The 17,554-nt window shown below is 40.9% G+C and overlaps 1 protein-coding gene across 1 annotated transcript in view; it reads left to right on the top strand.

Moving 5' to 3' along the window:
- antxr2a (ANTXR cell adhesion molecule 2a) overlaps nt 1-16,744 on the top strand; it is a 78,593-nt gene extending 61,849 nt beyond the window's left edge. Inside the window, exon 17 of the mRNA XM_046035283.1 lies at nt 14,040-16,744. Within this exon, the coding sequence (XP_045891239.1) occupies nt 14,040-14,078 (39 nt within the window). The 3' untranslated portion in view covers nt 14,079-16,744. The remainder of the gene's footprint in view (nt 1-14,039) is intronic.
- Nucleotides 16,745-17,554: the final 810 nt, after the last annotated feature.

The following is a 17,554-nucleotide window of genomic DNA, read 5'->3' as shown; positions in this document are numbered from 1 at the left end:
GATCCACATAGATTAATGTCTACTGTTAGTGTGTTACTATTAGATAGTACTTACACTTGACGCTGAAATCACGGAGGCCTTTAATAATCGGTGGTGTTTTGTACTGTAAATATTTAGCATAAAACAGACACATTTTATGGTGAAGTATTAATCTCATTTATTTGACCAAATACAAGAGCCCTTTGTTGATAGGGTCGTGGCCTGGAGACATGATGCGAGCTTATGTTTTGAGTGCAGTTCTGAGTGTTTGTGGCGTCTCTCCTGGCCTCTCCGGGAGGACAGTTGTGGCGATGACACGTAATTTAAAAGTACAGATGAGCCCACTGGCTCTCTGTGGATGCTGATACTCTGTGGCAACCAGAGGAAAAATTAACAAATGGCCCCCACTTTATTTTTGGTTTGTGTTTGGAATACTTGTTCAGAAGGGCTGCACATGTTGTCTAAGCGTGTTGTACGGCAGATCTGAGCTTTTGGGACAGTGAACAGCTGTGTGTCCACTACAGAACTGGCTTTCTTTTTCTTTTTTTCCCTTTTTTTGGGGGGGGGGGGCTGCTCTAGTTTGCTTGTTTTTCTTCAATGTGTGGTCTAACCTGTTATCTTTTGTGAATCATCTTCTAAGGTTCTAATGCTTTTACTGTATTTTCTATTGCCAACAAGCACCAGAGAAACTTTTATCTATATAGTGCTGTATTGGTGGTTTGCAGAATTTTAAAATGTCATGCTACAATTTTTCCAATCTGCCCACCTATCTGCTTTTCTTCTCAGCTCCGAAGGCTGCTTGCATTTTTAGAAACCACACAGAAGGCTGAAAAAGGCTCAAACTTAAGGTATCGTGACCCTTCAGAAGTATTTAAACTTTTATCAAAAGAACACAGAGCTCCAAACAGGTTTTCAGAGGCCTCTTAGCACCACTTAAAGCTGTGACTAGTTCTTCCTACAAGCATCTGCTTAGCACTACTAGCTCAAAAAGAGACTGGTGGACTCGGGAATGTTTTTGTCAATGCTTTACACAACAAATGTTAAGATTTGCCGCATGTGGGCATCACATGGGAAATGGAGGGAAGGATTTAGGTGACAAAAAAAGTCTAAATGTAAGTCTATCGCCTCACAGGTCGTAAAACAGGCTATCAGCTGGCTCACACGTTGTATAGAAGTACCATTGTACCAGGAGAAGGTGCAGTCTATAAACTGGCTCTTCCTTGATAGACAGAGTGTCTCAGTCAGTCCATTAGCTGTAAACCCAGTTGTCTGGCTGGAGTGGGTTGACTTGGACGAGGTCTCACTTCAGCACATATCAGCCCAAGAACAATCTCTCCTCTGTCTGATCCTCCTGGCACCGCTCCACGCCGATCCTCCCACGATCTCCCTCTCTTATGATTATTTTATCATTTTAAATTCTTTATGCCGCATTGCCGTGGCATCGTCCCCGCTTGAGCAGAGCGGCGCGTTGGCCATACAGTACATTCACACTACAGTTATTTGGACGCCGCTCCGGTGTGGCTCTGTCCCGGTCCCTCGGTTGGATTCTGCTCGTCCATTAGTGCCATCTGTGCCTTCCTGCACCGTCTGTGAGGGCCCCGTCGACGCCAAAACGATTGGCATTTCTCTGGAACAACCAGAGGGAAGGTGCCCAGAGCTTTTAGCTGCCAATGATGTGCACTTACTCTGACAAAACCAGAGAGGGTTTGGGGGTGGGGGGGGGCCCAGGCAGGAAACAGCTGCACCTACAGTTCTGTGGCGTCCATCTTCAGGCTTCAGGAGATACCACTTATCCCTGCAATAACAGACAGCTGATACAGAGTCAAGAACTGTTTCATTTTAGACATTTAGCTGGCAGTATTATGCACAATCACTGGGTGCATGAGTGAACAGGTACAGGTTGACAGATGCTGCAACAGGAAACCGGATAGAACCTGCAAACCACCAGATCAACCTGCATTCATAAATATAAACTCATGTCTTATCACAGTCTTATTATTATGTCCTTATGTTTGGAGGAGATTTGCAAAGCAACAATTTTCCCTTTTCAAATTGAGTTCTAGCATAAGGTGTGTAGTTCTATGCTGAAAATAGGAGGCACAGCAGAAAGGCCTGTCCGTAAGAAGACTTCAGGTCAAAACAACATGGAGTCAACATGCAGTCCCTTGCTGAAGTACATATTAGCGGAAGCTCACGGAAGCCCTAAAATCTCTAGAATCTCTTATATGTAGCTGAACCTGACCTTTCAGCAGCAAACATGAACATCATGACAGAAACAGGTTTATCTAAGTAATTTACCTATTTTTACTTGCAATATTTGGTCTTCAGTACCACAATAGTTATGCCAAAAAGACAAAGTCTGGCTCTTCATGATTCAGCACCATAAAAATTAGGGGGAAACTTGCATTGTGATATATGACATGACATTGTTATATATATATATATATATATATATATATCTCAAAATGAAAAATACAATTTCACCAGATGACATGCAGTGTGTTATTCATGTGCAGATCTACAATTACCAATCAGAATTTTCATCATTTGGATATTATGCAAATCTATCCTCTTCCTAAAAAGATAAAACCCTCTTACATCTGACATACTTGGTTCAGCCCTCTGCTACTTCTCCAGAAATCATCTTGGACTCGACTTTCTGTTTTGTATGTGCCTCTGAGACCAGCATGGATAAGAGAGAAAGAACAGGTGGAGATGTATTGGGGGGGAAACAAAACATGTTTCTTAATAAACCTTATGAATGGACTTCACAGTTGTGTTAATTACATTTAATATACTATTTCTAACGATGTTCAAATGTTTGCTTAATCCGCGTGGTAAAAGATAAACAGACCTCCCTGCGCGGCTGATTGTAGTAAAACTCTCAACCTTAAGTAGCAAGCACATTGGGAACTGATCAAACTCCATGGATCCAAGGTCCAAGGTCAGACTAAATTATGTAATATTTGTCTCTTGTGAGTGTTCATTTTGTATCAAGTAGAAAAAAAGTTGTAGCATGACATATTTGAGTTAATTTGAGTAAATTACTTGACATTGAACATGTGCACATTGCGATGGCGATACTCAAACGATATATTGTGAAGACCTAATAAAAATGTTATGAGATGTTTGAAGCATCCTAATCTTCCTTAACTCCTATTTTGCAACAGAAGACAACTTGCTGTCACCATTAATATACTGCCATTGTGGCTTGGTCATATTTACCAGAATCATCCTCTTTCTCTGGCAACCTGCTGTTGCTGCACAATACCTAAGATAGAGAGTGGACAGTTAAATCAGCTTTAATATATTATTTAGGCTTAGATTTTAGGCTTTCAGCTGATGCTTTTTTGCATATCTGTTTACAGGAAGTGCTGTGCTCAATGAAGCAAATATTAGAGGCAATGCCACAGCTCAGTAGTATCTGAGTAATATAGAATATGTCATCAAGATGTAAAAATGGAAGATAGGAGTGACATAGTTCTCCGTGCCTGAAAACCTGAGCATAACAAAATAAATTAAAGGCAAAAATCACTTAGTTCATTGTGCGGTTTAGACTGATATTAACAAACAAGAACAGCAACTAAAACAAAGAGTGCTGCACCACTAAACTAAAGTTAGTTGGACTGAAGTCTGATCAACATTGTTTCCAAATGGCAGAGAAAAACAAAAAAAGCATAAATGCTGACACTAGCATGATTCAGACCAAAGAACCTGACCTTTTTCATAACCGTCAGTTTATCTTTTCTCCACTCAGTGAGAGATTCTCCTGCCTGTAGGAAACGGGAGCCAGCGATGCTCGACAGTCGGCAGACCATATGCTGCTGCCTGCTAGCATAACTTTTTACTGCAAGCTGTCTCTCACTCCCTCTCTGCTCCCTGGGTCAGTCAATAGCCATCAGAGCCTGATTGCCCATCAACCACCACTTTATCCACACTGAGACGGCTGAAGGGAGTGTTGCTGTTTGAAAGGCCTGAGATATAAATATGGTGCCAGAGCTTGTTTTTTTAAATCCTCATAAGTTTTATGTTAAAGCTTTGTATTGCTATTTGATTTAATTTTTGAAACCTACTCTTGTGTCTGAATCAACACTAACATTATATATGGGTGTAAGACAGCTGTGGTGCACAATGATACATTTAGTTGAGTAAACTGTTTAGTAACCTTTCCATCCCTGTTGCAGTAATATGCATCTTAGACCACCAAGAAATGAATTCGAGACAGTGGATTTTTTTCTTTCTGTTTTCTTTTCATTAAGGACTTTTATGTAGCGCGTTTGTAGCATTGATAAAGGCTTTTACTATGAGAGACTGATTTTCATAATAACAGCAGATTACCCTCTGTGCTATCTGTGCATAGCGTTATTTTGCTTTGCTTAATAAGAACTTAATACTGCTGTTGTTGGGGAATCTGGAATGGCACACCTAAAGTATCATATGATACACTATAAGTATGTTGACATCTCTGTCCACTGTCGGTCTGGGTTTTTTTTTCATGGTTTGGGCTATGCCCCTTAGTTCCCAGTCAATGGAAATCTTTAGCAAACAATGATATTTCAGACAATATTGCAGTTCCAATTTTGTGTCAACAGTTTGTGTTTGTCTCTCTCCTGTTTAAACATGACAATGTCCCACTCACAAAACACAGACCATAAAGAAATGGTTTTACCAACTTGTTGTGGAAGACCTTCACTGGCCTGCACAGAACCCTGATTTTAATCCCATGTAACACATTTGGGATGAAGTGGAACGCCGACTGTGAGACAGACCTTATCGCCCAACGTCAGTGTTGTACCTCACTGATGCTCTTGTGCAGCCAGCTCTGGAACTCTAGTGGAAAGCCTCCAACCAGAAAAATGGAGGCCGTTATAGCAGCAGATTAATGTCCATGGTTTTTGAAGTTGTTCGGCTCTCACACATGGGTGTAATGTTGTTGATGGATTCCCACATACTTTTGGCCATGTAGTATGTGTTTTTGGTAAGGATACAGAAGCTTAGGTTGGTTCTTCACTATACGATTTAGTACAATCATATTACAAAGAGAATGGTCTAAACCTGCTCTATGAAAAGTGCAATGAGAATGAAATTTTATGGAATTCCTAGTCTTGTTCAAATGTGTAACAGTCCTATGTACTAGTGTTTACATGTAAAGATGGAGGCAATTATAGCATGGATATTAAGTATAGAAGGATTGTTTTTTTCCTGTAAACTTGGGAACAGGAAAAAAATGTCATTCTGAAGGCATCACTTTTTTTCCAGCATCTTCCAGGATATCTGCTAAACGTCACAGTGAAAGGAGTCTTTATTTATTTATTTATTTATTTTTTTAATGTCCTACCTTATGTGCTTGTGTAATTTTTATTCATCTCTTTACAATAAGAATAAATGCCTGAGTTGTCAGCAAGCATCATGTATTTGGCCGAGTCTCAGGTGGCTCTGATTTCCCAGCAGGCCAGATGGCAGAGCTGTGTGGGCAGTGTGCGTGTGGACGAGGGGCTGTGAGAAGAGGGCCAGCAGCCTCGTGGAGGGAGGATTGCTCACACCCTGGCTCTCTCCTCTGTCCCTGTGCAGCTGTGCTTCTCCCTCCAACTTGAACTTTTAATTTGTTCAATATGTGGCAGAGGACACAGAGTAAAACAGAACACATGTCTGGTGGCTGAGGCCCGACAGGCGGGGACAGTTCACACGTCTATTTTGTTCATTTTTCTTTTTTTTTGACAAGTTGATTTCTTGTACTCGGGGTACTTGGGGTGGATAGCACCAACAGGGATGAGTTTAAGAAAAAATGTGTTTTTCAGTTTTTATTTGATTCAACAGATTTACAATAAACCTTTAAAATTAAACCCAGGATTGTTAAAACAGTTGATGGATTTAAAGTTAAATGGCACCTTTGCTGCTATAGTCTCCAGGATTTTGACCTTTGTTTGTAACTCTACGTCACACGTGATGGTGAACCAGAACGTTTGCTTTTTTTGCTTTGCTTTTTGGCCATCTTTTTCTTTAATTGGTAGTGTATATAAAGTGTGAGAGGGAGGCAGAGAGAGAGGGAGGATATGTAACAACATGGTACACATCATAGCCCGTTAACCACATTGACACCCAGAAAGACTTTATTTTTATTTTTTTTTAAAAAGCCCTCTATGACAGAAAAAATTAAAAAAAAACTATTCCTTTATTTTTTATTTCGCTCAGTCCATCTAAAAAATGCCGCCATTTTTAAGTGATTTAACTTTAAATGATCTCAGTTGTTAATTTAAAGTTAAACAGAGATCAGAGTTGAAACTGAAGTTTAAAGCTTTGGAGAAACTTGCTGCAACACGCAGAATCAACAACATGTCACAAGATTTGTGTTACTGATTGTTTAACACAAAGGAGTTCACAGTAAGTCCTCGGTGTCCAAGGATAATTTCCTTTAATATATTTTTGTACTTTTATTTAAATGGTCACAGAATGCATTTAGTAGTCATTATGGAAAATGGTCTGTCCTGAAGGAGATACAGTAGTCCATCTTTTTACAAACCTTATAGAACAGTACCACTAAAATGTATGATGTTCCTAATATTACTGTACACATAGAGCAATGATTATTTTTGTGTATTATTACCAGAATGTTACTTCTGAAACCTGATGAGAAACCAAAACCAAACCTTTTCAGGTGAAAGTGAAGAAGCAGTGCATACTGTAGGTAGTTAATGCAGTAAAAAGTGGAACATCTACAACCAGATGAATACTTTGCAGTGTAAATATGCAGTTCAGCTCATTAACATTTTGTCACAACAACAGACAAGTGTTATAATGTGAGTGTTGCAGTCATCCTGTTGCTGTTGGATTAAGTAAGCCTTAGATGAACTAAGCTACTGTATAGGCTGCAAAGCTCTAATGTGGAAAAAAGTCTCAGTTCTGGTAATAAAATCTTTCAAAGCCTGTAGCTTATCACTGCAAAATAAGCATCTTGCAACTGGATTACAACTCTCATGCTTGCAAGTGTTTTCACACTACAGTCCAGATGGGAGATTCTATCTGTAACCTAAATGGATTCCTTCTTTCGTGCATTTTCTTGTCTTTGATATTGTAAATGTGACAAACTATACAATCAATTAATAGAAAAATCCAATTCAAACATTTGGAAGGGAGCTAACTCACCATCATCTGTGTTTCCTTATTTGTCTCCCAAAAATTGTTCTGGAGACTCTCTTCAAACTCGTTCTGAGCGTCATGAAGAGACAAACACATGGCAACATAATTTATCCGTTGTAATTTTGTTTAATTTATATACCACAGAAGATTTCTAGATTCTTTTCTGAATTTTAGAAGGAAAGTCAAGAAAAAAGTAGATACTACAACCTACGAGTTTCATAAGTGTGTTGATGTTATGATTTTAAGATCAACTGACAGTTTAGGTTCCATCCACCATTGAGACGCTGTGCTACAAACCCTCAGATTCAATATCTGCGCACGATGAATGGATTCAGCTGTGAACAAAAACGTTCACTGTCCATTTCTTTGGTGAGTTGGAAGACCTGTCCAGTTGCAACCTACAGTTGAGCCCGCCCACTTAGAGCTTCTCATGTAGAACCACAACCAGCAGAAAAAATTGAACTGGATCCGTGTCAGTAATAATCACTTTAGGTCATTTCTTGGATGTCAAATGATTGGTTGCTTTAAACAGGCGCTCCCATGTGAATCAGTGCAGTTCAGTTTGGAACTGATTGCAGTTTCCACACACTTTATGAAAATCATGAAGCTAACCAGCATTTCCTGTTTGTTTGACATCTTTTGAAACGTTTACACAACCTACCAGCCTTTGTTGACTCAGCCGACCTTTTCCCAGGTCTCACCTTGTCTGGAAATGAGAAAGTTGCCCTATAACCCTTTTTGGACACTAGACAAAATGCGCGGACATTGTCACCTCCTGTAATGTAATGACGTTAAGGAGCTAAATAGTAACCGGTTGTTTAATGTATCTTGGTGTATAGGTCTTAAAACCCCACCCATGTGGCAACCGATTTGTAGTTAGATTTGACAAACATTGTTATGCATATTTGACTCAACTCTTACACGACTAGAAACAAAAATACTCACAGGACCATCACAATCCTTTGCCAAAGAATATTTTAAAGACCATAATGAATATTAGTCATAATCTTTGTGTGTCTTGCCGTATGTCACAGCAAGACATATTGCAGGAGAACAAACGCACATAAAATGGCACAGAGTTTGGTCTGAGCTCTAAGTTGCTGCAGTCTGTTTCCTGAATCTCACCATGTCGTGCAGCAGAGCTCCTCAGAGAGTTGCAGCTCTGGGGGACTCAAGCTGCTCAGGGTGCGAACACTGCGAGAGATGAGAATCAAAATCAAACACATTCACTCACACTCTCTCCACTTCACTCCTGGAGCTCTGCCTCAAGTTACAAGCCAACAGTCCAAGTGACAAACATGTTGTCTGAGGACTGGGCAAATGTGGACCTCTGCAGCTCCTGTCAACACGCTGCGAGAGCCCGCTAACAAGACTTCAGTGTAGGTGGCTGCAACTCCTGTTAGAATAGCAAAGAATTCCACAACACGCAGAGTTGGGAATGGGACTTGAGGAGGATGGCTTCAGATGCTGAGATTATTGACTACTCAAGACAATTTTACAGAACAGAATTTGGAATAAACATTGCAAGGATCCTGTAATTTTTGGCAGCATTTTAGCTCTTTGTTGTGTTTGATGTGAGTGCGTTTAAAAACAGGAAATGATTGTATTAGTGTTGCTGTGGGCAGTCAGTGAATTGATGAGAAAATGAGCTTTAATAATTGATCATTTTAAGTAGTTCAATCAATTAAAATGCCGAACATTTGTGCAGTATGTTCCACCTTCGTCAGTCTGACAATTTCTAACTTATTTCTGCCTTACATCATCATACACTCAATGTTTTTCCACTTTAAACTGTTATTTTAACAAATTAGACAACTAGGAGACGACACTTGGGGCTGTTTAAAGTTCCAATGGGTATTACTTTATTTTCTGACAAGTTACAGACTGAAATATACTCCATTAATCATCAGTAGTTTGATAGATTGATTGATAATGAAGATAATCAGTTTAAGCAATGACTTTCTTTCATTCATTCTTTTGTTGCAAACAATCTACTCTCAACAATGGAATTTATAATCAATTTATAATCCATTATAATCACCATTCAATATATTATATCCATTTTAACAGAAACCCAGTGGATTGTCTGAAATGAACGTTATTATAAAGTCGTTATTTGGAAGTCGGTGACTCTCTCTGACCCTCCACCTCACCCCTCCTCTTGTCTCTTCACCTCTCCATCTACTTGCACCTGACTCATCCACCTGTCCATCTGCAGTCACGCTCCCGTCCGTCTGATGAGATTTCACTGACATTTCATGCTGACATATTCAGACTATTGTTCTGCCGCTCCGGGTGGCACAGGTGGGCCTCCATCTCTCCAACATGGCCCAGTTACAAGGCGGCGCTCCCTGCCAAGTCAGGCCCCGCTCATCCGGGAACAGGGGAGCTGGAATGGGTTTGACCGTATTGTGCTGCACCTGCTTCGCCCTCGCAGCAGATCCCCCTGCTTCGCCTGCCATTCTGCCGCCGCAGAGAGCACTTCTTCCCTCACCGAGCCCCCGCGCTGTAAAACCCGTAAAATCCACTGAACTTAGCCGCTCTGATGGCCGCGGCCAAAACAGCATCTGATGTGCCTTATTTGTTGACTGTGTGAGATTAGCTGCAGAGGGTACACGTCGAGGGGCTTACCATGCAGAGATGGAGCGAAGCCCCCACCCCTCCACCAAACACCCACCAGCCCTGCCAAATAATGAGAAATGGAAGATTCTCCAGCTTGTCTAAAGCCCTCGTCACAGTCGGCCCATGCACACTTCTGCTCCTGAGCCAGACTGTAGTGCAGATACTGTAAGAGCTCCCACACCAGGAAACTGGCTGCTGACTTCTGCATTCACCCTGCAGCTCAGGAGACAATGTCCTGGTTATTTCTGTCTATAATACCTCAATGGGCAGCATCCACCTGGACTGTGTGAGGCCTGTATGTGCAAGAATGTGCTTTTGTTTTCTCCAGCAGAGAGAAGGAAAGAGATGTGCAGCTCAAACATGTGCACATTTTAATGCAAATTAAGCTCAGTACGTGAATGGAAATCAAATTTCTGTGCTAATTCCAAACTTTCCACTCACACTTTTAGGTCACACCCCTGAAATTAATTTTATTAATGTAGTCATGCAGAGGGATCCTGTAAAACTAAAACCGTGTTAATGCTTTAGTAATAATTAAGGACAGAACACTCATTCCCTTAAAAAGTCTTAAGTGGACTAATGGACTAAAAATGTCTTAGTCAACTAACAGTATAACAATAATTGTGTAGTTGACTTATTCTGACTCCACACTAGAGGATAATTAGGCCAATTTTGTGTCAGATTCGTTCCTCCCGACAATTGCAGGGGTGTTCCTGATTTGAGGCTGGTCATCACATCTTATCTATTCAAATTATCCTGTAGTGTGAGGGGCTTACAGACATAATCTTAGGGTTACCGACAAGATCAGAGGCACCCCAATTGAGCGCTGACATTTACAATTTGAAATCAGGGAGCCTCCGATTATTTCCTGTAGTGTGAAAGGAACAGCGATGGAATAGTGAGAAGAAACCCGCAATAGCTATTGAGAGCGAGCTGACCAGAAAGCGTCACCAACCGGATGTTGTGTATAAGCCATGCTCATTCCGTCTTCTCAGGCATGACTTCATCCACAGTTTTATTCTCTTTTTTTGTGCAAAACATAGCACGCACAAGTGCAACCAGCTGGCGACGGCAGTCTGCCTCCATGCTTGATTTTATCCGAAGTCACGTTTCATCAGTCAAGTTTTTGCGAGATCCCAAGTTCCTGGACTTGCCACTCTGAGATCGCTTAGTAAACGGCAAGTGTGTGGTCTTGCGTCTTGACTAAACCGTCTGGTGTGTGCGTTCTTATGATTAAAATAATAAGTATCGGTTCAATCTGTCATTATGTCTGTGGTATCCCATGTTTTGAAAATCCGTTAAGATTTGAAAATCCTCCAGTGAGCAGCAGGCATTAGAGGGGGGGGCAGCCATAAATTCAATAAAGTAGTTGAAGTCATCTGTTGGGACAAGATGAGCAGATAACAGCAGTGTCTGGATGCCCGTAATGTGTCAAGATCTGCACTGATACTATGACAACCAAAGTAGTACTGTCAGCAAATGCTCATACTTGTCTAAACATGGTGAGTCTTTGGAGATCACGCCTGGACAATCAGAAGTTATCAATTTGTAAAGCCAGAGAGTAAGAGGCACAGTGCATGCACATCAACATTCACAAGAAGCGAGGTTACAGGGAGCTATCAGGTCAGGCGCTGCAGGAAATCAGAAAACATATTTACTTGTTTTGGATTTTCTTGTTTACTTTTTATTCTACTGTCCATGCGGTTTGTCACTAACCATTACATTAGATTTACTCATTTGGCAGACACTTTTATCCAAAGCGACTCATTTGAGGAACAACATACAGGCATCAACAAAGCATCAAATACAGCACGAGATCTACAGAGCACTAATGAAAACTAGTAAGAGCTAATAGCATAAATCGCATCAATGGGGTAGATACCTAGGGAAAGAAGTAAGAGTTAACAAAAAGTGCAATCAATACAAGATAATTGTAAGGGGGATAGACGAAGAAGAGCACAGGAAGTGCATGTTAGAGGTTAGGAGTTAGAGGTGTTATAAGAGGAAGTGTTCTCGGAAGAGATGAGTCTTCAAGAGCTTCTTGAAGTTAGAGAGGGACGCCCCTGCTCTGATGGCGTGTGGTAGTTCGTTCCACCATCGTGGTGTCACAGATGAGAACAGCCGGGACTGGGATTGCTTTGTGTGTAGGGATGGCAGAGCCAGGCGGCGTTCGTTGGAGGAGCGTAGCGGCCGAGAAGGAATGTAAACATGTATTATAGAGTTTAGGTAGATGGGTGCAGACCCAGTAGTCACTCTGTATGCAGGCATTAGAGACTTGAACCTGAGTCTGGAGGCCACGGGGAGCCAGTGGAGGTCACTGAGTAATGGAGTGACATGAGTTCTTTGGGCTGAACAATAACCACACACGCTGCTGCGTTCTAAACCATTTGTAAGGGTTTCACCGCACAAGCTGGAAGACCTGCTAGGAGGGCATTGCAGTAGTCGAGGCGAGAGATAACCATGGCCTGTACCAGAAGCTGGGTGGCGTACTGAGTGAGAAAGGGCCTGATTTTTCTGATGTTAGACATGAAGTTAGTCCTTGTAGCTGTGTTTCTCTCCTTCTTTTATCCTATTTTTGAACCACAATCAGGATATGTTCAGTCTATCAAAGGTCTATTCTGTATGAGAGGCCTGCGTTTGTGATCTGATGCTGCAGCTTGATCTTTTTTTGATCTGAACATTTGGACTGACCACACAATGAGAGGACAGTCGAGCACACACAATTTCTTTCATATTGGATTTCTTATGTTTTGAACTGCGGAAACAGTTTTATTCAGACTGATTTATTTCAGTCTCAGTGGGACTTTCTGTCTCAAGTCTTTATTGTGTATGTGCATGTGCAAAACACGGGGCAGAAATATAGTTATGCATCTGCATGGCCAAGAAAATATGTTTCTCCTGCAGAAATGTGTTGGCGTGATTGTGTGCCTTCCCTCTTCCCTAAAAGGACATTTATGTTGCATATTAAAGGGTTAGTTCACCGAAATTGCAAGAAAATTCCATCTTGCTTATCACTTGTGATTTTAACCTTTTAAGGAGCTACTTTCTAACCAAGAAATTGTCCTAGTGAAAACAGTCTACAGTGAGGCATTAGGATTATTTGGCATAACAGAGACGTTGTTTATGGTAAAACATGTTGCTGTTGAGTCATGTTTCACTGCTCTGAGTGCAGCACAAACAAAATTCTATTCACCCTCATTGCACTGGTAATGTGCATGGATAGATACTGGTGTGAGTGTTTGTGTGGGGGGGTGTTAGTGTTTTGGGTGAACCTATCCTTTAGGAATACTCCTGCTGTTGCTGTTGAGCAGGACTCCGGCCTCGGACATGGAGTTAGTCCTTGTTTGTTGCACTGATGCGGCTCAAAGCCTCTAAATATTTATAACTAGTCAAAGGATGCAGTGGACAAATTTCCCAACACGGATGAATGAATAAAGTATTACTAACTACCTTTTATGACGTTGGAATCAGGTTACAGTAAGCACATGTAAACAGACTGACAGAGCCAGAGAGTCAGCGTTGTGTGTGAGTGTGAGGTTGGAGGCCTGCTGGCTGCTGGGGATTCGCTGTGCGAGAGCTCCCTCTTGGTGCCAGTCGGCCTACTGTTGGTGAACAGGCTGCTGCTGCTCTGAGAGGCTCAGACAGCTGCCCACACACACACGCACACGCACACGCACACGTGCACGTGTTGGGTAAGACCATGCAAAGTGAGATCTCTTTTTTTTTTTTTTTTGTCAGTATTCTCAGAAAGGTAGCGAGGGAACAGGGATGTTTGCTGCTGGTTCACCAGATGATGCTTCGTTTGATTGTATTTAAATACATTTTCAGCTGACTGGATAAGTGTGTTACTTTAATTGTCCTGAAATAATACTGTCAGGAATGTTCTCCATATGTTTTATATATGTATTTCTGTATGACCTCTTCTTTATTAGTACACTGATTACTGTTTATTGAATATTGCCACCTTTGCTTTGTTTTCTTGGTTTGTTTTTACTTCTTCATCAGAAGAATTAATAATAATAATATGAAAAATAGACACATCCATATATTTTATTTTTATCTTTACATTATCTTTAGTATTGTGGACACCATTGTATATATATATTATTTTAATATAAATATCAAACAGTCAATTTTGAAATACTGTTTTTCTGTGAATTCGATGGTAAGGAAATAATTTACTGATTAGAAATATCAGCAAATTAGCAAAAAAAAGTCTTGTCTTGAAAAAGTGCAGTGAATTATGTGGTGGTTTTTAATTATAAAAGTTGTTATACTCTCTCTCTGTGTGTGCTTTTCAGGGTCGGTGTATTAATTTCAACCGTGTGCAGCATCAGTAGAAGAGAAGGACCACTGGATGAAAACCAACATGTGCTGATCGTCATGGACAAGAGAAGAATTTCAGGTTGTTTTGTTTTTTTTTTGAAGATCTGTAATCCTGCAGCTGAAACCACTATCTGTTCACTTTACTTAATGCACAGTTTCCCCTCTGTTTCTCTGCCCTTAGAACTTTGAAGCACATGGTGTGAAATGTTAATATTAAGTCTTATTCAGTAAGTTATTTACTATTATATATATATATATTTTCTATTACCAAGTAGTTTTTAATTTAAGAAAAAAAAAGTCGAGTTAGATACACAGGACGCCCCAGAACTTAGCACTCAGACTCGGTTAGCTTTTCGTGCGCACCAAAGGCTTAACATATTCAGACCATATTGTGCCGTCTGTGAAAAACCTAATTTCATGAACACAGACGGAAGCTATCTTTAAAAAAAAAAAAAAAAAAAACACAGAGAAAGGGGCTGTTTGCCTTTGGCGTGGAAGTCGGAATAATCCCAGTGGGCCTCACAAGTGCAGAAGTCCGTTGCCTTTTGGCAATGTCTCATCACAAACCCTCTCCAACTTCAGCAGTGCTGGATGCCTGGCGGCTGCCCTTTGACTGGCTTATCTTGTCATTTTAACACTGAGAAGTGCACACGCATGACAAATTGTAGACAGGATGCCCCAAGGTACTGGAAGGCTCCAAGACTTTGCCTTTAGTTTTTTTTATCTTTTTCCTTTTTTTTTTTAAAGACACCTTCCTTTCATTATGCACTCGGGACAAGGAAATTAATAGAGCGTTATTCGACCGCAGGACAGCCTCCTGACCAGGATGATCTCCAGCCAGCTTTGAGGGATTGATGCCTTTAAAACCTTGACATGGCGCTTGGTGTTTTTTGCCCCTGTTTTCAGTGCAGTCTGCTCTCTGCTCAGCAAGGCGTAGCACATCACAGTCCATAAACAGGCCTATCAGTTAAGACTTTTAAGATATAGATACAGCTGCCTCGACACTCATCTGCCCACCGTCCCAATCCTCCGAGGGCTTCTCGGCTGCGTCACAACTCACTAGTTCTCTCAGCACCAGAATATCAAACTTTAATTAAAATAATTAAAGGCAACAGCAAGCAGCAGCCTGTGAAGACTTGGCTGTCTCTTTTTTATGCCTTTTGACATTGAATGACCTATTACCGCGTTATTCACAGGAAAAAGGAGGACACAGCACCGCGGTAACGGTGTACCATGTCCAAAACGCAAACCCAAAGCAACGGATGCGATGGACGGATAAGTATTGTTCATTTCCAGAAATTATGTCCCCCCACACCCCCCGCCCCCAACTCCCTCACCCCAAAAAAGCAGGGGATATATACTTATATATATTGTGGATTTCTCAAGCACGCTGTCATGACGCCAATCCCAAATGATGTTAGTGTGAGCGGAAACACTGTGGGGGAGGAAAGGGGGCATCAGCTGAAGAAAAAGGCTCGAATGATCCAGTCACTTCGGATACCGTACTTCAGATGCAAAATGGATATTCGAGTCGAAACCTGACAAAGCACGCCGGCTTTGACGGGAAGCGGTATAGACAATGACCAGTGGCTGGGTCAGTGGGATGTCTCTGTGCAAGCAGGGAAGCTTATCAAATGACACTAAAAATAAGTTCAACAACCATCAAGTTTGAGGGGAAATGGGTGAGCGTCTCACATTCGGTGGGCATGAGCGCGCGCAAGACGGGCAGTGCGCAACACGCCAGGCTAATTATTCCTTTGTTTCCTTTTTGTCCCGATCGGAGGGACATAAATAATTCCAAATCAAATCCTCGGGGTGTGCTGGTATTTATGTCCGACTTAAACGCTTTTAGCCTCTTGCATAATTTTGCAGGCTGACATTTAATAGGCTCATCAGCCTCTTTCTGGACGGATGGTGGACGAGGAAATTTTAGCACTTAGATCTTGTCTTTTTTATGTTACAACCAAGAGCACGGGAATGTTATTAACCCGAACTAATGAGATATTTACATAGCAGTCACAACACGAGCCGCCCTGCAAAAAACACGTCACATGTCCCCTCAGTGTCCTCTCCACACATCATTACACACCATGGTATTCATAACACCTATTGTTGATGAAAAAAAAAAAGATACAATTCTTGAATTTCTTTGTGCCTTCTTGTAAATTGATGCCTTTGAGGGGGAAAAAAATATTTTTGTATTTCTGCAGTAAGGGTTGACATTGTTTCATGTTATTCACATCCACTTTTTAAACTTCATCACTTTAAAATCAACTTAAGCTTTAAAAAAGTAGATCACCACAATTGCTGATATATCTTCATTGTCTTTTATCAACATGCATGTCAAATTTTGGATTTAATTTGATTTGCATGTACTACTCTCTGCTTGGCACATTATTATCAGCTCATTTAAGGTGCAAGAATTGTAATTTATCATTTTCTTTTATCTTTAACATTGTACAGTTTTTGTCTTTCATACTGCCTTTTTATAGTGACGTAGCACCTTCCAGGTTCAAGTCACACAAGCTGCAAATATGTGTGTGGGTTGTAACCAAAATACCAAAAACATCTTTTTTTTTAAAAGCCTTTTTATGAGTTTTACACTGTTTTTATTTTCAGTCAGACTATTCCTGTTGTTGTTTTACGCTGTTATGTCAAATATACATACATGAAAAGCGAACAGTGTTTTTGTTTTTTCTCTCTTTTTAACACGTGTGTGCGCTGGTAGGGGTGGACATGCTAAAGGCGATCTTTAATTGGGCCCTTACAGATTTATAGGGCCCGACAGGGAACGTGATTATACAGAGTGTGTGTGGACAGAGGAGTGGACAGTGTGCAGCCTCTCCCCCTGTGAAGTCAGTCACCGGAGGCAACACGCACACACACACACACACACACACACACACACAGAATCCCTCCAAGGTTTTAAACGCCCCAAAAATGAGGTCTTGCATTTAGTAAAAAAAATGCGCTCATACACCTTCTGCTTTATCCATGTCTGCATGCTGTGACAAGATTGCCAGCTAAGGTGTGTGTGTGTGTGTGTGTGTGTGTGTGTGTGTGTGTGTGTGCGTGTTTACATGCAATAACCCCTCCTCCATGTTGGAAGATGAAGAAGGAAAGTGTTGTCTCCTTGTTTGATGTTTAGATATCATAAATATCCCTCTATCTAAACTAAACAGTCTCTCTCCTCTCTTGACGCAGGTTTTAGACCTTTCTGTAGACTCCATTCTGAGTTGTTATCAAAATTATACTTTTTTCCAAAACTTACAGTGCTGAGCATGACCATATTTTTCTTTTTACTAAAACTACCTTTTCTATAAATTTGCAAAGTGCTCAGTCAGTTTCAGAAATCAAAACCCACGTGGCCTTAAAGTGCTCCTGAATATGAGAAAAAGCTGATCCCAGTCAATAAAAAGTTTTTTGGGTCTTCAGAATCAGAAGAGGACAATAAGAACCCGTAATTTAATCAGATATGTTATTGTTACAA

Source organism: Micropterus dolomieu, linkage group LG21 (genome assembly GCF_021292245.1).
Source record: "Micropterus dolomieu isolate WLL.071019.BEF.003 ecotype Adirondacks linkage group LG21, ASM2129224v1, whole genome shotgun sequence".
In the NCBI taxonomy this organism is placed as follows: Eukaryota; Metazoa; Chordata; class Actinopteri; order Centrarchiformes; family Centrarchidae; genus Micropterus; species Micropterus dolomieu.
Note: the sequence above shows the minus strand (reverse complement) of the source record. Positions and strands in the feature narration are given on the sequence as shown.